General features: G+C 41.6%; 1 protein-coding gene across 1 annotated transcript in view; it reads left to right on the top strand.

The window, feature by feature from the left end:
- The window catches only part of edil3a (EGF-like repeats and discoidin I-like domains 3a), a gene marked incomplete at both ends in the record, with an annotated part of 163,286 nt that overhangs the window by 81,327 nt on the left and 59,890 nt on the right, over nucleotides 1-22,069 (top strand). Inside the window, one exon of the mRNA XM_084457687.1 lies at nucleotides 18,336-18,517. Coding sequence (XP_084313813.1) covers nucleotides 18,336-18,517 — 182 coding nt within the window. The remainder of the gene's footprint in view (nucleotides 1-18,335; nucleotides 18,518-22,069) is intronic.

Raw genomic sequence — 22,069 nt, 5'->3', positions numbered from 1 at the left:
CTTAGTTAGGCATCCAATCACAGAACGTGGAGGCTGGTCCATAGAGGCAAAGGAGGTTACCAAAGTAAATTACCAAGTACTATTTTCTAAAATATTTGCTCTCTCTTTTTAGGAAAAAATCCATTATTATTGAAATTCTGATTAAAATGCTTCAACAGGGATATATCTAATTATATAATATGGGATGGATATACTATGTGCCTAGCATGAGCCATGTATCTACTCACACACTGAAATTCTAGATTCAAAACGCTCCAAAAAGCTTAATTTGCATATTAAAATCACTAAAATGTTCTACCTGAACTTAGTTTCTGATCTTGTCACCCTTTTCCCTTTACTCTAGAGTTTGCATGTCTGATGTGTGTGTTGTGCGCCATGTCACTGTGAGCAATGTGTGTCACTGCTTGGCCAAAATAAAGACACCGCCCCCCCCCCAGGTCCTGAGTTTAATGCGCTTTGGATAAAAGTGATACATAAGTGCTCTTGATTTACGATTAGTTTTTCATGTGTTTACCTAATCTAATCATTCAGTATGCATGTCTAAACAGAAAGCATTTTTAACCTGCTACTGCATGTGACTACTGCAGCATGAGATGCTAGCTCTATCAAAGGATATGTCATTTTGGAGCCTAACAAATTTCAGAGGTTGTTTCCTCTGTACGATTAGGGTGGATATAATTCTAATCACCCTTCACAATGCTGCATACTGTATTAACAGTTATTAGTTTTATGAGGAAAAAATGAATACACATACAATACTGTGACTTATTTTATGTCAATATGACAAAATACAGGACCTTGAACACTTTCTCAATTTGAGATCTAAGCTCCGCTGAAAAGTTGAAACTGAACTTAAACGTGTTTTTGCTTGAACTGTAGTTTCATTGCTATGCACTCTTACTAGATAACAGAGGCATTTTCCAACTGAGTGGATGTCAACAAAATGACTCACAGTTACAGACCTTGAACGTTTTGCACTTATGATTCAGACACTGCCTCAATTTCCATTATGTTCACATTTAGGAAATGATTATAAGATTGTGTCTTTTTTTGTTGTTTTGTTATCTTACTGGGGGCTTTTTGGGGTTATATTCAGTTCATTCAAGTTGGCTGATTTTGGCTGAGGTACAGCATTCTGTGGGCACTTTTGGTGTGAGGAACTCATCCAGATACCTTCCCTTAATCTACATGACTGAATCAAATCAATTGGCTGCTCAGCACCCACCCCCCACCCATCTTCAAAAGAGGCTTGTTTTTCTAAACCCATGAAACTGTCAGCTCAGGAGGCATTGTTCCCTCGTTAGGCCGTTTTAGGGGAAATTTGTCTCCTCTCAGACATGGTACTCTACAAAGCACTCTGTCACTGTATAGCCCCAGGCTGATCAAGATGTTAGCCTCAGGGTTAAGTGCCTGTTCACACCCATACAATCTAAAGTGGGCTAGCCATGACTTTAGCCCAGGGCTAGCTGTTACCACAAATGTCTTTTAGGCTAGCATCATATATAGTCCAGTAAAAATGCATGCTCACTTGTTTTTTAAATTGTTCAAACGTAAAGAAACAGTTCCCTTGCCTTTCCTCTCGTTTTTCCATTTCCGCTCCACAAGTGTGAGTCCTTAACCCAGGGTTGACAAATGTTTGTGTGAACACAGGCTAAGATAGCCTGGGGCTATCATTTTCAGTACAGTGGAGTGTAAAAGCCTTTATAAAGTACATTATTTCAAGTCGTCTATACTGTACAGTATGTGGATAGATGTTAAGAAATTCCTCAGATGGCATGTCTAGGCGTAGAAAATTGGGGAACTATTGAATTCATAATATTGATTATGAATTCAGCATTTAAAACGTTTTTAAGGGTCTGACATGGATGCAGCGCCGGCTCTGGAACCTTATTGTAAGAGGGGCATGTGATGGCCACAAAGAGGGAGCATTTCCCACAGGTCTCACATGCATTGCCAAAATTGATAGGCCTATTATTATTAAAGGAAAATGCTCGTTTTTGACAACCTGGACCTTATTTACGACATATTATAAGAAGTTTGACTCACCGAGATCACTTTTGTGTTGTTCGGAGGCCTGTAGAAGAAATTTAAAATCCAGCGCGAGCCAGTATATCCATGTAATGGCGGCGCACGGGGCACTGAGAATGCAGTTTCTCAAAATCCATTTTCGGCCACTAAACGGTGGTTTTCATCAATCAGATTTGATGAATCGACAGTTGAGATTCCTCAACGCGAGCCATTGTTTCGGTTTTCAAATACGTGGTCTGTAGCCTCTGTAATATGATCTTTACACGCCTTTCCCCACTTGCTCCAGCACGCATGCGCACAGGCCAGCGCGCAGACTGGCTATTCTCCGGCTCACATTCTCTGCGCTAAGATCGGATTGTTGCTGACGAATGACGACGACAATATTCTCGGCACCAATTACGATCGTAGCGCAGAGAATGTGAGCCGGAGAATAGCCAGTCTGCGCGCTGGCCTGTGCGCATGCGTGCTGGAGCAAGTGGGGAAAGGCGTGTAAAGATCATATTACAGAGGCTACAGACCACGTATTTGAAAACCGAAACAATGGCTCGCGTTGAGGAATCTCAACTGTCGATTCATCAAATCTGATTGATGAAAACCACCGTTTAGCGGCCGAAAATGGATTTTGAGAAACTGCATTCTCAGTGCCCCGTGCGCCGCCATTACATGGATATACTGGCTCGCGCTGGATTTTAAATTTCTTCTACAGGCCTCCGAACAACACAAAAGTGATCTCGGTGAGTCAAACTTCTTATAATATGTCGTAAATAAGGTCCAGGTTGTCAAAAACGAGCATTTTCCTTTAACTACTAGTGCAAATTTCACTTAATCGGAGTCAACCACTCAATAGAGCTGAATTCAGCATCTCCCTGCAGAGTTAAGTCTCCTCATTATTGCTTCCTTCCATTCATTACCAAGTATATTTTCCTTAAAGGGATATTACAGTTGTTGAATGTGACATGCCAGTTGTCTTTAGGAAGTGAATGTGTCCATAAATGTTGTTATTCCGTCATTTTTAAGTATTCTAAAACTTCTTTTTATATGGCCAAATTTCCCCCTCTACAAGTTGACCTCATTTTGTGGGTGTGTCAAAGAGAGCTGTCAGTCAGGAATGATTGACAGGCCACGGCCCCAGCTTCCACACCTTTGCTGTTTGTAACCATAGTTAACATGACACCAGGGCCCCGTACTACGAAGCTCGTTCAACATATCCAGGATAACCTTTCGCTAGCTTGCTCGAGTAAACTGGACAACCGCAACCACAGATAAACGGTACTACGACGGTGGCTATCAACTCGTTAAATCTATCCAGCTGGTCCAATCTACAGATGTGGGAAGTTAGAAATGTCACATGCTGCAGCATTTCACCTGCGGTATTTGGCAGGGAAATCCCTTCGGAAATCTTGTGGGATTTCAGACGGGTGTTATTTCGTTTTAGTGATGCACCACCGCCAGGTGGCGTCTTTGAGTAGATTTAGCAGGCTGGGCTCAGTGTTTTTCTCCTATAGTCTACGAATGAAGCATCATTAAGTTTCACATTCTTTAATTTAAATGCTCTGTTGTAAAGCACTTTGAGCTGAATTTATCTGTATGAAAGGTGCTATACAAATAACGTTTAATTGTTATTATTACCTTGTTCTCAAACACATGTTTTCTCCATCTGGATGTAATTTAATTATTACGAACACCTATATCTAGGCCTACAGTAGCCTATCTATCTCGGTAACTGACGTCGGGTCAAGACGTGGTGGCTGTTAGGTCAAATGCGCAAAATAACAGTATTGTAAATATATTTGTTAGTAAAGATGTGGTGAACGTGGGGGTTTTGCGTTTTGTTTCTGGAACGCATTCAACTGGTAGGCTACTCGTAAACCCCGGAAGTAAATTTGAAGACGGGGCACCAGCTAATGTAGCCAAGTCTGAGCGCAATATGGCTTCAGCACGATACAAAGAAAAAATAAGCTTGATCGACTTGTGGATCCATACAAAATTGACATAGTCGCCATGAGTAAAGATCACTCATTGCCAATCATATCCGGACATTGACCATCTTGTGCATAGATAGCGGCAGGTTTGACAGTGAGTGCGTTCACATGCACAATATACACAATATTTTGTTATTTGAATGATCTTGAATATATATATATTCAAGATCATTCAAATAAGAAAATATCGTGTATGTTTTTATTTATTTATACCGGCCGCCAGCCGTTCCACGAACGGCTATAGGGAATGCGCAGTTTCGCGCTGGCTACAGCCTATTATATGCACAGTTTCGCGCTACGTAGGCTATTATAAATAAGTATTATTCATTGGGGGAGCTTGGACTCGCTGGGGACTGGTGGAGAGACGCAGAGCCTCCCCAGACGCGAAATCTCCAGTTGGCTGAAGAGCTGGGCGCTCCTCGCAGTGTCCACGGAAGAATACCCCCACCAAAATACCTGCATGGTGAAGACAAGCTGCAGCAAGAACAGAACTGTCTACCAATGCATGAAGTGCACCTAGCTGTCTGTGAGAGGCTATAGCAGAGGATATGTGCGAAGTGTATTTGAGCTGCCGCCTCAACCGTGCGTAAGAGCAGAGCGCATCAACTCGTGTATAGCTACAACTAGTAGCCCATAGCCATTAAAACGGCTTATTGTTTTATTCATATATCAACTAGATAATTCGATAATAATGAGTAGCCTAGGCTATAAAAGGAATTCAATAGGGCCAAGCCTTAAGTTGTAGCCTAGGCTACAGTACAATCACAAGACGCATAGGCCTAGCCTATCGTAAAAAGCGTTGCGTTCTCATAGGCCTATATTAACTTAGATAATTATTAATTATGCTCAGGTCATAATGTCCGTTGAAAATAATTCCCTCTAAGCAGAATTTGAATTGTATTAAAATAGGCTAAAATTAAATTTCCACATATTCTGATTCCTTCTAGGCCTTTTTTAAAAAAAATCATTTTTTTAATGTGTAGCCTAGGCTAAAGGCTTCTGCGATGAACAAAACAGCCACAATGTAGCCTGCTTAGCGAGCGAGAGGGCAGTCTACCATAAAGTGTAGGCTAAAGCCTAACCATAATGTAATATATCTAGACTACATGCATTGTGGTATTTCTTTATATAGCCCAGCCTGCAATTGTTTCTCAATAAACAGTTATGTCATCCTCTGAGTCCGAATGTAGGCTAATAGACCGGCAGCTCTAAATGCCTTCCCAATCAATGAGACATGGTTGTAAAAATGATGTTTTATTGATGAAAAGGGTAAAACTGAAAAACATGGAGAGTCATTGCATTGATCGATGCAGTCCGTTCAAATAGGCATCAAAAGATAAAGTAGTCCCATTTAAAATGACCAATTACATCTTCAAATCCCTTCTAATCTTGGCCTTTGATAGGGTTTTTTCCCGCCCTACTGCCAATTATATCCGAACATTAACTATCTTGTGCATACAGAGCACAAACAATGAAACAATGAAACAAATAGATTTACTCCCTGTCTGTCTGTGGCATTCGCTACCAGCAAACACTGAAAATACAGGTCCTCAATTTATTTAGATTAGACTAGCCTATCCAACTGGACCACTCCAATGAATGTTGAACGTAGCCTACTTTTATTCTTTAGGTTTTACAGAATCGGCCTACAATGTCCACACATGCATGCGCCATCTGACTAGCTCGTCACTGGCCAGCGAACCTGGACTAGACTATTGTAACCCCCCCCCCCCCCCCAAATTATTTTATATTCAAATAAACTGGATGAACCGGTTTCCTAGCCCTGGATCGTGGGGAGGGGGGTAGCCTGCGTTAGCGGGTGCTTTGCCATGACCGGCCATTGAATTCGCTAGTTTGATTGATGGATGGATTTAACGTCCAAAGTAGATTGTGCAAGTATTGTATAGGCCCATGTGTAAGAGATGAATGGCTGTAACCATGAACTCAGCTAGAGGTAGGCCCTACTGTAGATTATCAGCATTATCACCAGTCTCAATTTATGTCTCAATTTATGTGTTGCCATTCATTTAAACCACCATCTCATCTAGACTACTTCTGTTGCTGCATTTTTACATTTATGCTTTCATGATTTTAGAGCGCAATAAACATTTTCCAGGATTCCAATAAGTCCATCCATTCATCCAACTTTGTGCTGAGCGCAGCGCAGGCTGGTAGCCTACTGTCAAGGATCACGACTGATGCACTCCCTTAACACGTCTCGCAACTTCCCTGACCATCAAGAGAATTTCAATATGAAAGACCTTGGGATTTCAGGAGTCAAGGCCGTTTCAGACGGGGAGCGACATTCCGCCTATGTTCTCGCTCGGATCAGCGGGGGACGCACGCGTCCTGCGCGCAGCGGGGAAAGCTGACTACAATTCAACTCGTCGCGGGAGTGTGCAGCCTAGTTCCATATGAGAACACTCCTCGGTCCAATTCCGTATAGTAGATCAGCCTGTGTACTTTCAACGAATGTATTATTAGACATAATATCATAATAATATATATTTATTATGATAAATAATGTCCTCACCCTAACTATTGGCATGCTATCAATGAAAGAAAATACATTGTAAATAAACATGGTTTTAGGCTATTGTTTTTATGTAGGCCTATAGGTTAAGCTATTTGTGTTCATAAGGTAACGTCATTGTAAACGAAAGTAGCCTATAGCCTATAATCCAATTGACTGGAACCAGGGGGTTTGACAAAAGTTATGAGGCAAAATAATTTGTCTTGACTGCATTCAAGATGTATCTTTCACATTAAAACTACATACAAAGCTGGGAATGCTAAGAAAATTGCATATGTTTGCAAACTAAAACAAGTGAACACAATTTTACAATCGAAAAATGCTTATGAGACCATTATTTTACTTATATGGGGCAAAAGTGGTTTCTCTTCCTGCTTCTGCCTAAGCCCTCCACAATACCACAACACAACGTGTCATGTTTTACCGAAGGAGAAGTGAAGAAGACGGTAGCTAGCTGTAGCTAAAGCAGTTAGCTAATGTTAAGATCATTCCTCTAGCTGCTTTGCTGCTAATGCGAGTTCGTCTCCGTTCCTGCCCGAGAAACAGAAGTTGAACTAATGGCATCAAAATCAAAATAGCTACAGGAATCATCGTTGTAAAGTTAGCTATCTGCTTTTTAGCCACCGTCAGCTACCGTTAATATTATGGAAGCTGCTGTCGTGAGCTAACTTGCTATCACGGTCTTATCGTGCAGCTTCACAGCCTGCTATTAGCAGACAGCACTAAAGTTGACAAAATCACACTTGCACGTCATTAGAATTCCAACCATTTATATGGGATTTATCATTCAACTAAAGATGGAACCTGAATACTACCTGATATTTCAACCTGCTGCCATCAGTGATCGGCGCGTCTGTTTGAGTCATGAATATCTTACGCAGTTACATTCCATGTAGTGTCCCAAAACTGTTAAATCATTCCCCATGTAGTTCACTATGAGTCGCACTCAATAAATCCATGGTAATAGGGAGGGAGTGAGTGAACCATTTCAAACACATCTCTGGTCAGCTCCGTTAGCCATCTTACTCGTCCTGATGCCATGTTCCATATGAGAACACTCAGTCAGCCTAATGTATTAAACTTCTACTTGTCCCGACAGTTAACAGATATAGACCCGGCGACAGTTACAGAGATAGAAACTATAAATAGATAGGCTTTGTTCGTAATAATTAAATTACAACCAGACAGAGAACAAGGAGTTTGAGAACGGTAGGCTCATCTAATGTGCGAGATGAGCTACAGCAATGGGTCAATGAGTGGTATTACTGCGCCCCTATGGGCAGGCGAGCGGTGGTGCGGAATGCCGTAAAGCGCCTGTTAGAATACCGCGGGTCAAGTTACATTCTTATGTTCCCACATCTGTAGCTATGAGCGCGTTCACGGTAAAAGGGGAGGTATTTGCTCGAAATGACCAATCGCATACCTTAGTAGCCTATGGGTATTCGGACACGGTCATGGACAAGGCAAACAACACGTATAACCAAGTTCCGTCCACTGCATTTTACACAAGAGGAGCAATATTATATAAATATGAACTATAGGCACAACATAGTCGCTACTGCCAAAGGCAGGAAGGAAAGCTGGAAAAATACTGCCTACGTTCCATCATTACATGAACACGAGTGCTAGATCATTGGGCTATGCCTATGGTGTGTAAAGCAATTGTAGCCTATATCAATAGGCTATATCTTATTCTTTCAGCTGCAGGTAGGCAAAACGCAAGCCAGTGCATAGCCCACAGTCTACGACTGTAAATGCACAAGGCAAAATATGGCTCAAGCAGCTGTCATTCTGCAATTTTCATATGATATCGGGGTAAGCCAAAGCGGGTTTTGTCGGTTTGTAAAAAGTCTTCTTAAGAACCTCTCACTGTTCGTGCACTGCAGATTATTTTTTTAATTCGCACACTGATGTTCCATATAGATTCTTAACGTCCATATGCCTTTTTCCAAGTGAATTGATAGGTCAGCAGGCAGTGCTTCATACGTTTTGATCCATAATCTGGAACTTACCCTGCCCCGGAGCAGGTTAGCTCCGGGTTAGGGTTAAGTTACCACGGTGATATAGCATGGTGAAAAGTGAACCACCTTCGTAGTAGACCAGGCTTCGTAGTAAACCAGGCTTGAACCTGAAATTATTGCGCTAACCCCGTAATCCTGTTTCGTAGTACAGGGCCCAGGAAGTGTAGAGGTGTTTACAAATTCCTTAATATAAGAAAAGTGGGATGTCACAATACTTCTTAACATCTGAACATTATAATGATACAGTACACGTTATCTAACAGGCCATCTAACATTCTGTGGAGCAGAATACCACTGTAGTGATTATTAGGCTTACACAACTTTCCCATGACAGAATGTTTTGCAGAATGTATAATTCTTTGGTTGTAAATTATGAAAGGAAACTAATAACTTGGCTAAATATCTTCACCCCCCACCTCAAAATATAGTCATAATTCTACCACAATAGCCCCTACATGCGCAGCACAACAGAGCCATACAAAGCTTTAGGACATACGATTCAGTACACAGGTGTGTTTGATCAAGTGAAAATGATGTCATGGTGAGAAGTAGGCTATTACTGTAATTTCTAGAATAATACATGACAAAATATTGCACTGGTCCTGTAGGCCTACATCTTTATTTGAGAGGTAATTGTTTTGCGCATACAACATGACATAACATGAAGACATACTCATAAAACAGGGGGATGTTCTAAAATATTTATAATAATATCATTAGGTGACATTGGCTGCAACCTGCCCTCCAGGACATGCACACCTCCATAGCCCTGAAGCGCTGGACCTCCTGAGTCCAAGTATTGGAAATGTAGTTGGTGATTGTGCTACAAGAAAAGGGGACAAATCATAAAAGCAATTAGTAATAGCATAGTTATTTTGCATATACAAAACAGCATACATTACAACAATATGCTATTTATCGGTAAGTCTACAGAATATCAAATGTAGTTTGATAGAGAGAGAACAGTTGGGAGATTATTGGGGAGACAAACTGACTTCTAACTTTGACTTGACTTGAAATGTTTCTGTACATATAGGCCTATACTGTACCACACAGAATACTCACAACAGTTCTGGTAGGCTATCACTTCGGAAACCTTACAGTACAGTTTGCACCTGATGAATTCGGTATTTAATAACAGGGAATGTGTACAGTATGTACAGTATACAGTAGTATATAGCTGTGCATGTTACTGCCATTGCACAGGAGGGTTAACGTTACCAAAAGCAAATGCATAGGCTACTGTAGCCTAATGTCAGCAGGACAACTGTGCTTTAGTTTGAGCGGGATATATGTGGACACAACTTCGATTTTGTTATGGTAACGCTATCAAGCTAGCTATATAGCGACATATGCTCAGTCAGCTAGCGGGCTAACGTTAGCCTAATTTGATCTACCCTTGTGTCAAGCTTGTACGTTGGTTAGCTATTGGAAAAAGTCAGCACACGGGAGAACTGTGCACATAGAGGAAGGAGGAGAGAGAAAACAAACAACAAAAAAGGCAAGAAGAATTAATAACTGAACGAATCTTTGCACTACGGGGAAGCAATTGCTCAATTTCCTTGATATTGTGGCATCACTGGCGTACATGATGGATCTCACATGTCTACCGCTAACATTAACTCAATATCAATATTCCCATTTGTTTATCCCGTCTATGTAAACATATGTGCGTGTGTGTGTGTGTTTGTACTTACGTGTGCCTATATTGTTGATCAGGTGTTTCTCCACCTCAGGGCTGGCCAGACAGAACCATCAGGGACCATTGGGCTGAGCTGAGGAGAGAGTGACATGTTAGAGTGTATGTGTGCATATGTATATGGTGCTCTTCTGTTAATACTCATGAGGGCATTTAACTGAACAACAAGACAGACTCACAGAGCTTGTGGGGCTGTCCCAGGACTGCCCCTGGCCACGCCTGTCCCCGTCCTAGGGCCTCTTCCTGTCCCGCTCACCTGCTTCTTGCTCAGTTCAAACAAAAACTGGCAGGCTGGCTCCCGAGAGCATGGGAGGGTGGGAGGGAGGAAGAGTGAGTGAGTGACCCTCTCGTTGGCTGACATGCACGCTCCTTCAGGACCACGTGATTTCTGACACATTTAGAGGAAGAGGGCAACATGTCTACCACCCTTCACCCTCAGTAATTAAATACATTTTGCAAGACACTATATTAGTAGTCCACATCATGAGTACCTATTATGCAAAATTTGGATTTGTATGTGAAGGAAAACGTAGTACACAATTCTTTACGCGTTTGACGGTACAGTATGAGCAACCATTTCAACAGCCAAAACCACCACACCACAAAGCAAAGATGGCTGCTTTAACGAATCTTGCTAGCTTGCCTAGTTCAATTGTTGGGGCTTCTATTGTGACGTTAAGTTCGGAAAAAATGAATGCTTTAAAACGAATACCTACTAACGGTGTTGTGGGTTAATGTGAAATCAATGAGTAATTATCCCATTTTAGGGGAGACACTACAGTCCAAATGGTGTTTTTTCTTTCGAACTTAAATGTTCAGATTTTTTGATATTCTTCTACTATAACATGTATACATTTACATTACATTACATTTACATTACAATACTACATTAACAGAGAAATTGCGAGACTTGATTAAAAACTGCTATTTTTCAAATTGTTGTACCTGTGAAATAAGCATATGAATTCATAATGCTTATCTTTATCGGCCATTTTCTTAAAATTTGTTTTTTCAGTACCTGACGTCACTCGGTACCTGCTATCTCAACTTGTAGGGCAGGTGCACTAAACTTTACTGATTCTCAGATGTATTCTGCAAATATTTACAGCTGGAATTGTTAATATCTTGTTGTCTTTTCATTTTAGGTTGCATTTCCTGTCAAAAAATATGGGTGGGTGTATGCAGTATTTTTTTCAATATCTCTTGAAAATAAGCTTGTATTCACAAACCCAGCTGTAAATATGTACATTTATAGATTACATTACATGTACATTAGTATATTGTCAAAACAAAAGTAAAACTTTAAGCCCGACTTTATCCCTTGTTTAGATAGTAGGTACCAAAATATATGCAAATGTACGCATATTTAATGAGTTATTGCTGAGAGAGAAAGTGTAATGCAAAAAATATTTGTCTTGATGTGAAGATAAAACTGGTAAAAAACGGTACGAATGTGCAGGAGCTTGAGCGAGTCTAGTGCTAGACTCGAGAAGAGAAATCTCCACTATTGCCTGTAAGTTAGGCAACAAACAAGGGCCCACCACAACCCTTCACAAAAGTTCAAGAAGTGTCCACAACTGAAATATTCCCAAGTTGCCAAGCCAACATTACAATTAAAGCTACTGTACAATTTACAACAAAAAGCGAAAGTTATAACAATCATGAAGTCTTATCAAGTTAGCTAGCGTATAAAGTGGTTTTAACGCCCGCACTCGGGATGGATGGTCGTAACGCCCAAACAAGACTGATTTCTGGGTTTGTTTTGCAACATTTTAAACTGCAATGGAAAAGTAACCGACTCCTACAATTACATATCATAGAGTCTACCTTCATATTTTCAGCTTGTTATGTGCATATTTAGTTAAATAAAAACGACAACAAATCATCACTATGAATTCTGTGAAGTGTTGCCCTGAAAATATTGCTTGGTGATGCCTCGTCATTGTATGATAATTCCATATTACTGTACCAACGTTACTGTACATAGGAGTTGGTGGAATGGGAAGCTGCGGGCATTAATGCCACTCATTCTGTTGAGCCAGAAATTGCAAGGCTATTGTCAAAATTAGCAACACAGTAAAAAAAAAAAACATAACACTGTTAGATTTGAAAACCGGAATTGTTTAGAGGACATTTTCAGTTACAAATTAATCTACAGTGTAATTACCAAATATGATCTGGTTTTGTACATTTACTTTTTTAGTTTAAAAAAAATGGTGATGCTGTTGCCTCAGAGTGGCCGTTAACATAGCCACTTCCACTAGCTAGTTAGCTAACGTTGGAAAGAGAGCATCTGATAGGGAATCATTACAAAAGGGTAGCTTGCACATACATTGGCATCATTTATCTGGGGCGATAACAAAATACATAGCTAGCTATGTATACATTGAAATTGAGATACTTACAGTACAGTTACAGGATCTGTGTTGTCGCAGGGACAAAGACAGGCATGTTGGTCTTTCTCAACGGTTCTGTTTCAAACAAAACGTTGTCTTCTACTTTTTCGTCTTCACTGGGTTTAGTAGCGGATCACAAACAACTTTAATGTGCATACTGCCACCTACTGTACCAGAGTGTGTAACTTGTAATTTGCCAGAACAATCTTGGACATATGTGAGAATTAAAATAAAAGTATACAATAGCTAACCAATATTTTATGAGCTAGGTCTACATCAGCTTACATCGATCTTTTACACTTTTTTTTTTTTTTTTTTAATCTTCAGATAAACTGAATTCAATCAATCCAATTGTTGCCCAGGCCTATATAAATATATACAGTAGGTTGGCAAACAAATTATTTCTTGCCTATCATTAATTCAATGCCATTTTTGTGCCTTCAAAGCATCAAATCCATTCACTATTGACACAAAATTAATGCTTAAATTATGTGTTGGCCTTCTTAAAATTGCCATCGTAGCCATTTTCCTTCAAGAACAGAAAAGGAATTACAAACGGGTTTGAAAGAATCCCATTCATACATTCATACATTGGCAACGTTAGCTAGCTTATCTTGTTGGTTGTGCAAGGAATTTTCGCAACAAGGTTTCTTAAAGTTAGTGATTCTACTACTGACAGAGGTCGCATATCTTCGACAACATGCTCTGCTATGGGGCGGCAATTAGTCAGGAGGTAGAGCGGCCGGCCGGGGATCGCAAGGTCCCTGGTTCGATCCCAGTTTCCAGAGTGTGGCGAAGTGTCCTTGAGCAAGACACTGAACCCCCAAATTGTTCACGGTGGTGCAGTACCTAGTACTGTTGCCTCACAGCAAGATCTCCGGGCCTTTCTGTGTGGAGTTTGCATGTTCTCCCCGTGTTCGCAAGGGTTTCTCCCATAAAAGAATGTCACAAATGAACATTCCATAGACCCATTTTTGAATGTGTGCATAGACCCGCGTTACCCGCTGTTTAGAATCGTGTGATATGTATGATTGTGATGTTATGTTGACCCTCCACATTCCTCTGTATACTCATTAGTATGGATTTGGTGGCACTAATTCCAGCATGGCTCTAATTCATTCAAGCTGCAGGTAGGGCTTGTGGGAGATGGATTCAGCTGTCATAAGGTAGTGGCATTGGCATTAGTGATGTTTGCTGTCGGGGGGCTAATGTATGCACGGGGAGCAAAAGGCCGAGGCCTCGTAGGCAGCAGCTCCAGTGATGGACGGATGGCAGACAGCTCATTAAAGGTGGCCTGTCATCTCTGCCAGGTGAGTGTGGTCACTTCGTTACTAAAGACGTTGCCCTAGCATTCAGATACAGTAGATATTTTTAAGACTGCAGAGCAGCATTACATTAAATCATCCTGCAATAGTGAATAGTAACATATTTAAGGGCGTGAAAGAGGAATGAAATATAAAACACGTTCTAACCTAGATGAACTCTGGATCACAAACAGTTCAGGAACAACAGCAAACAAATCTCATTGGCAACTCGTCATGAATTATTATATAATACAGTATGTCATAGGTTTATCCTGTGATGTGCTTTTCTTTGATTTCTCCCAAACCATCTTTTGATTGAGGGATAAAAGGATGAATGAAAATATAATTGAATCTCTGCAAGGAGATGGGTATGCTCCTATGTAGGGAGACATTTGTATTCATAACCTTGGATCTGGGGGATTTGGCCAGATATTGTCAACCTGCACATGGAATTGGGATTATCTCAACACAATGGTGTATGGAAAATGCTTATCCATCACTTTAACTTGAATCTCTGATAATAAAAAAAGGGTCACCCTCCAGATGTGATGGAGCTATTGTAACTTTGTTTCAAAAACCAAGTACGTTTTTATCAAAAACAAGACTATTCCCAAAGACAGGGTGTTGTTTTGCCATTTATGCTGTTATAGAATTGCAGGTACACCTTTCAATGAAGCAGGTATTGAAAGCCTTCATTTTTGAAACATGGATACATTTGTGTGATCAGTGTATGTCATTCCTGTTTTTTAAACCACAGCACTAACAATACAGTTTGTACATTTATATAGTACTTCACCCATGATCAGATCTCTGATGAATCAAGGCAGGAATCCAGTCATACCTCTAGACACACTCTGGCTCATTTTCCCAAGGACTCCTCATAGGCTTTACTCTTACCCCATTCTCTCTCCCTCTTGTCTTCTATAGGGTCACCATGTGGCTGATATGATCTCTCTTGGCTCTTCTGGCCAATCATAGTCATTGTCTGTTTGTGTGTGTTTGAAACCCATCCGGAAGTGTTTTGCTTAGTGCAAATTGCACCTCTGACTATTGATGACCATAGCTGCAGGCTAACTCTGCGGTCCAGTGATCACTAACATTTGTGAACAAAGATTGATATACACTGTATTAATGTTGTCCAATCAGACCCACTGACTAATGTTCCCCTATGACAGTTAAAAATATCAATAATGTCATTCTACTCTAATTAGTAGAATCTTTCAATATCCAATCATGCATGCAAGGGATTTATGTGCTTCTAAGGCCAGATATCTACTTTCAACCTGGTCTCACCCGGCAGACTTCAGAATTCGACGTTTGCCCATCGCCTCCAAATGTAATTTCTAGACGGCATCATACAACTCCAAACGTAATTTCTAGACGGCATCATACAAATGATGCAAGTAACGTATATGCGTGGAGGCGTTCGGGCAGCGAGCATTGAGCAATGGCCTGGGGGCGTGCGGGCGCGCAGGGGTATTGCGATATGCGGAGCGCGCCCTCTAAGCGCCGTCCGAGTAGCTCCACTCCTGGATGGATCCAGTTTCATAAATTTGCCTGATCCCTGTGTCCACGTTAGAACACGAGCTATATGAACAGTAGCTAATGCTAGCTAATAATAATGACAGTAAGAATGTGAGCTAGTTGGCTAGCTAGTAGTGTTGTTTGCTAGTTGCTTGTAAAACGTTGTTGTTGTTTGCTAGTTTCGCCAGCTAGTTTTGCACTCTGTGTTGTCTCACCAAAGTTGTTTGAGCCACCCAAGCCACCCTCATAAGCGCTCGCAAATGTATACCCCTCTTCCATCACGTGTTCCAATGTGAACAACCAACCACAAAACTCTGAGAACAACCAATCAAAAACTTGGCTTATCCCACGTTGTCTGCCGACGTTTATAACTGTATGATGCCGTCTAGAAATGACGTTTGGAGGCGATGGACAAACGTCGAATTCTGAAGTCTGCCGGGTGAGACCAGGTTGCTACTTTTGGATATTAGTATCCAAGCAACATTTGTGACTCACCCAGACAGCATGCAGACTTTTTTTTTTTTTCACATCAAAGTCTCACAAATTGGCCTCCTTTAAGAATTCAGCTCAGTATCAAAATATCTTCCTTAACTGCATTAGATGTTTTGAGAACATGGCTGCTGTGAGGCCAACTATTTACTGTGAAAACCTCTGTGCAGATGGAATGAGAAACAAACACACAGCTTCCTATTCCATGGCAGATTCATAAAAACAATATCAATACAAATGTTTACCTTATCTACCAATATAACACCTAGACATAATGGGAACATAGCAAGCTCAGAGTACAGTAGGTGGTTGGGTATGTTTTGGGTATATACTGTACTTTACTGTTTTGTTCATAAATACTGTTGTGTAATAACATACATACGTGAATTATGTGCTGAATAGAAAGCACCCATAACAGAGAGAGAGAGAGAGAGATGCTGCTCCAACTGTGTTGTTGCACAGCATGGAAGCACTCCCCTAATATTAACCAGACTTGCATGGCCGGGAGCTGGGACACGCAAGAGTTTTATTGACACAGGCCTAAAAGGCACTCCACAAGGCAGAGCAGAAGACTCTAACAGCATTAAGAGTTATGTAGTTGCAATGGACTAACAGCAGGGAGATAGAGAGAGAAGGGCTGTTGCTGTGCCTCTGGTGTGCCTCTTCAACTCCTTCAAATCCTCTGCGTAATCTCCCATGACTTGGTCTGCACTGAGTTATCACACATGAGACACAAGGTTTATTGGGAGATGGATGGATAGGCAGTGTCTGCAGTGGTTACTATGACCCCATGGTCAGTGTAAGTTTGTACATTAATTGTTGTCTGCATTTTGTCACTGTTCTTGTATTTGTCTGTACTCTGCTACTGTGTTATTGTATATGTTCTTTGTAAGCATCTATCTATCTATCTATCTATCTATCTATCTATCTATCTATCTATCTATCTATCATCTAACTGTCTGTCTGTCTGTCTGTCTGTATCTATGTCTGTCTATAGTTAATCTTTCAGTCCTAATGCATAATATGGCTTTGACTGAATGGACCCAGAGTAGGTGATCAATCTAGCACAGCACTGTGTGCTCTGAGATCAAGCCAGATGCTCTTTCACAGCAGCAAACAATTAAAATAACCCTCATCAACAAATGCCAACAGAGTGCTTGTGTTAAAATAGCAACTATTGCTGATTGTTTGCTCTTCAAATTCCTACTGCTAATGTGACTGGATTGTGACATTACAGTACCTTGTTTGTAGAGACACATGCAATTGCACTGTTACAGAATATACAGGCTACATGTACAGTATCAATGCTTCATACAGTAGATTATTGTACATGTATGCATACTATTTTTAAGTAGGTTTCCAATTTCCCATATTTCAAATTTGGCTTCATGAGATGAGACTCAACTATGTAGGTTTTTAATTAATTAGACACTATTGAGGTGGGGGATTAGCAAAGGGGAGAATTTAGTTCAGAACTTCAGGCATTGTTTTTGTTTCTGTTCCACATATAGTATGTGTCTCTTAAAGCGCTCCTATTCTGCCTGGAGATGCTACTCAGTGAGGCTTGGAACAACGAATAAACAGTAGATTGGTCTGAAGGATTGAAACACTGAGTAATGTCATTAGATGCATATTGGTGTCATGCCACTTCACTTAAGTGCTCCAGTCTTGAGGGTATTTAAACCTGCTGCAGCATGTTGACTTCGGTGATGATGCTGTCGAGACATAGCAGTCGCGGCTCCCTGGGAGCTAGTTTCAGGGCCCTTGTGGTGATAGAGGAGCTCGAGACACCCACAGCCCCTCTGGGTCTGCAGGGGGTGAAGGCCAACAAGAAGAGCCCTCTCATCCAGAGCTATGATGATGATCGTGGGCTGACTTGGCATAATGCAAACATCGGGGAGATCCTTGTGATGAATCATAGTAATTATCAGAGCCTGATGAACACAAGTTATGGCAATACATCTCTGGATAACATCATGCAGAGGACGTCCGTCGGGGAGAGTGGCAAAGATTTGGCGTCGATTTGCGAGTACAAAGACACGGTGTCTACGACCGACACCCTGTCTGATGTGTCAGAGGAGGACACGACCAGGGATTACGTCTCGGAAATAGAAGGAATCAAGGACAGTCACTATGAGGTTGCATCGGTGAAGAGCGGTGTGGTAGAGAAAGAAGATGTGGAGGATGAGATTATTCCCATCAAGAAAGAATGCTGCCCATTTGGTACTTTTCTTCTCGCTCCGAATGTCCTAGCCATGAAAAAGTCCATAGATGTGTTTTATGGAGTATCCTAACCCTATTTCTCTCTCTCTCTCTCTCTCTCTCGCTCTTATCTACCTTCCACCACCCCACTCCTCAGAGTGTTCAGGACCACTCGGCATGGAGGGAGGCATCATCTCCAACCAGCAGATCACAGCCTCCTCCACTCACCGGGCTCTGTTTGGCCTGCAGAAGTGGTACCCTTACTTCGCCCGGCTCAACAAGAAGGGCCTGGTCAACGCCTGGACGGCAGCCGAGAACGACAGATGGCCGTGGATCCAGGTAAGCCACGGGCACAGTCGCAAGCGCAGGCCAGGAGACACACGATGGGCCCGTTTATTAGACACAGATGAATGTACTGTAGCTATCCCAAACATCACTAGACATTAAGGCCCAATCCCCCCTTAGCCCTAGCCTTTGGCCCTACCCCTATATTTTGCATGTAGGGTAGTGTATTCCATTCCTTTTAGCTTCTAGGGCTAGGGGGCATATCGAGGGCTGGTGGACGTTCAAACAGCCCTCCAAAACGAGGGTTTTCAGATGCTGATTTGAAGGGGTAGATGAAAACTCGCACAATGCTTTGCAATAACTTCGCAAATATATATTTATTTTTAATCTGTGGAATATATTACTTTAAAGTAGATGCAAAGGAACATGTCATCGGATCGTTATAACACGCATTTCAGAAAAAAAATGCTATTCACAATGTCACTACATTTCATTGATATCCTAACTTAACAGCATTTTGATGTTCCAGTAGGCTACGGTGCAATGTTGAATCTAATCTGATCAATAGAACTTGAAAAACAATGATTTTTGAGTGACAGTTGATTCCATGTCCCATTCATGAAGTCTGAAAAATAATCCAGCAGTAGCATTTTTTCTGCACTTCTCTGCTCATCTGATATCAGTGCATTTCTATGGGCAGGACTAACGTTAACAGCCGATGTGTAAACATGCTTCCTGGCTGTACAATTGATTAATCTGTCTTGTTCTGTCCTGGAATTTGGTCAGATATTTGTCACTATAATAATAATAATCATACTGTAACATCCCAGCGACTCCACAGACTCAGGCAACTAATAAAAATCTGATTGAAGACGCAGCAAGTGGTGTCCCAAAGATTTCAACCCCTATCCCTTGTGGCTCCGTTCTGAGGGGCCACTACCCAGTCGAGGGCACTCCAAAACTAGGGGCTAGGGCTAAAGGGGAGTATTGGGATTGGGACATAATCTGTGTTCACCTGCACATGCTATCATTGCATGTGGGCTTTCCTGTGTTTCCAGTGATGTGACTTCACCTTTAATTACAGTTTCTGCAAATGTATGTCTGGGTGCTGATTTGTTTAAGTGAATAAATTAAAGTGTGAGTTCCAGCCAGGACAGCTGGTGGGTCTACTCTAGTGTGAATTACCAGTATGGCTGCTATAGAGACTCACTGCTCATATTGTTGCTTCACCCATTTGGCTCTGCTGTCATGTTATCGTCTCCAGTGTTCTCACAGTTGTCAGGTGCATCTGCGACAGATGCTTGCTTGCAAAGATGATCGCCCCCCACCTCTCCCAAAAAACAAAAATATAATCACTGTATAGTTACAAAATGGATTCAGAACATTTTTATTTGTTTCATGTTGTTAAATTGACTTGAATGTAAGGTTCAGATGTCGATCTTAAGGAGGTGTGTGAGATTTTTCCTTTATCACCACAAGATAATCTGACAGTGGCTTTTCTCTAGGTTAGTGAATAAACTAGTTTGACTTATGGTTTTCGCCTGTCCTTACAAAGTGTGTCACTAAAACAGAAATCTGCAACAGATAACAGAAGTGAAAGCATCTTGTAGCGGCACCTTCTCCCTTTGTCTAAGCGGGCCTGTGTAAATCTTCCAGCAGGGTATCTTTGACAAGCCCATAAAACCACCCCGGAGATGGGTGAGATGGAATCGAGTTAGCTAGCAGTATGGTAGACTGAGACAGTGTTACTGGAAATGCAGGTGGGGCCTCCAGCCATGGGGCCAGACAGAGCGTGAGAGAGAGAGAGAGAAGGAGAGAGGGAGGGAGACAGACAGAGAGGGAGGGAGCCAAAGAGAGAGAGGGGGAGTACAGTACATCATCCATAGGGAGGGAGTATATCATCCAAATAGATCAACTGGGGAGACATACAGAGCCAGAGAGGAGAAATACATATGTTTGGAAGGACAGGTGAAGAGAGAAAAAACAGAGAGAAGACAAAAAAGGGGGGAAAGAGCCCAGCACAGAGCGTACGTAGTGCTGTGGAGAATCAGACATGAAACATTCATGGGGTTTGTTTGGGTTTAATGACGCCATGTGGGATGGTGCAGAGGATGCTGGGGAGCTTTGGGTTTCTGGAGAGGGTCTGCTGGGTAATTGGATGTGCAAATCCAATACAGAAGTGTCCTATTCTCTCTGTGCTTTGTTGCTAGGTTAAAGGTAGGATAGGTAGTTTGCTTTTGGCTTTATTTGGTAAAATTGGCATAATATCCTTTCAGCTATCAGTAACAGAAATGCTCTGAGAATAAGCTTGGATCTGTTTACCGCTGTCTCTATATTTTGGATTCAAAGAATGCACCGCGCCCAAATGTATTGACCAATCAGGGTTTCTATCTCGCCAAACCTACCACTCATGTTTGGAGGGAGGGACTACATCATGATTGACAGGAGGGAGGGGCGGATTATTTTGAAAAAGATGACCAATCGGAGGCCTCGTTGACGTCAAACTACCTACCCCACCTTTAAGGGGTTGTGTGTTTTTTTGTGTGTGTGTGTGTGTGTGTGTGTGGGTGGGAGGTCCTGTCTGTCTGTCTGTCCATCTCTCTGCTGGTCTGTCTATCTGTGTGTGTGAGGGTGTGTCTGTGTGTATGTGTGTGTGAGAGAGAGAGGGAGAGAGAGAGAGAGAGAGAGAGAGAGAGAGAGAGAAAGACAGACAGTCCTCACACATATTGGTATGTAAGGGAGACATGTTGTCTTATCATCACTATATGGGCTTCCCACACAAGAAATTGCTTTGTGAATCTCCCGGGAAATATGTAGTGCCTGTGTAGGTACGACATCAGCAAATAACTCTTGTGGTTGGGGATGAATTGACACAGTGTGATGGTTGATAAATGGCTGAAACAAATAACCCCCCTGTTGAATATCAAGAAGGCTACAGGTATGAATAATTGCATAGAGGAACTAGTATTAATCACTGAATGTATTATGAAATTACATAAATTTACAAATCGTCTGCTCTAAGATTTAAGAATGTTTGCTAAGACAGTTTTTCGCTTACAGCTATTGCTGACTGAATTATTCGTATTTTTAATGCAGCACAATCAATGAGAATCAGTACTTTACCAGCTTTCATGGTTTGTTATAGGCCTTGGTTGTCTTGCATTACTGGCATGTATTTAAAATATCCTCCCCGGATCCAGATTCTTGCTCATCACACTACGATGATTATATTCTGTCCACCATGAATAGTCAGTGTCTTATGTCTGGGGGTTGACCCACTTCCAATTTCCCTAGTAGTTTTAGCACTCCCTCTCTTTGTGACCCACAGCAACAGCAATAGACAGGTGAATCGTCGCTCACCTTGATGTCCGTCTTTGATGAACTCGCTTCAGGCTGTATGGTACCTGTAGGGAGTAGGCATATATTTAGAAAAAAAGGCTATACGGGTTGAGAGAAAAAGGCATACGATTGAGATCTCTTCTTTTTTTCTCCACCCGTGGGGCTTTTTTTGGTTGTTTCAAGGACACAGGCCAATCTGATGGCCACAATGCTGGCAATTCCCTCAGCAATTACACTCTCCATTCAATCTAGATCTGGGAGCCTAAT

Source organism: Borostomias antarcticus, assembly GCF_949987555.1.
Source record: "Borostomias antarcticus genome assembly, chromosome: 23".
In the NCBI taxonomy this organism is placed as follows: Eukaryota; Metazoa; Chordata; class Actinopteri; order Stomiiformes; family Stomiidae; genus Borostomias; species Borostomias antarcticus.
The sequence above is the reverse complement of the archived record's forward strand: the minus strand, read 5'-3'. Positions and strand labels throughout refer to the sequence as shown.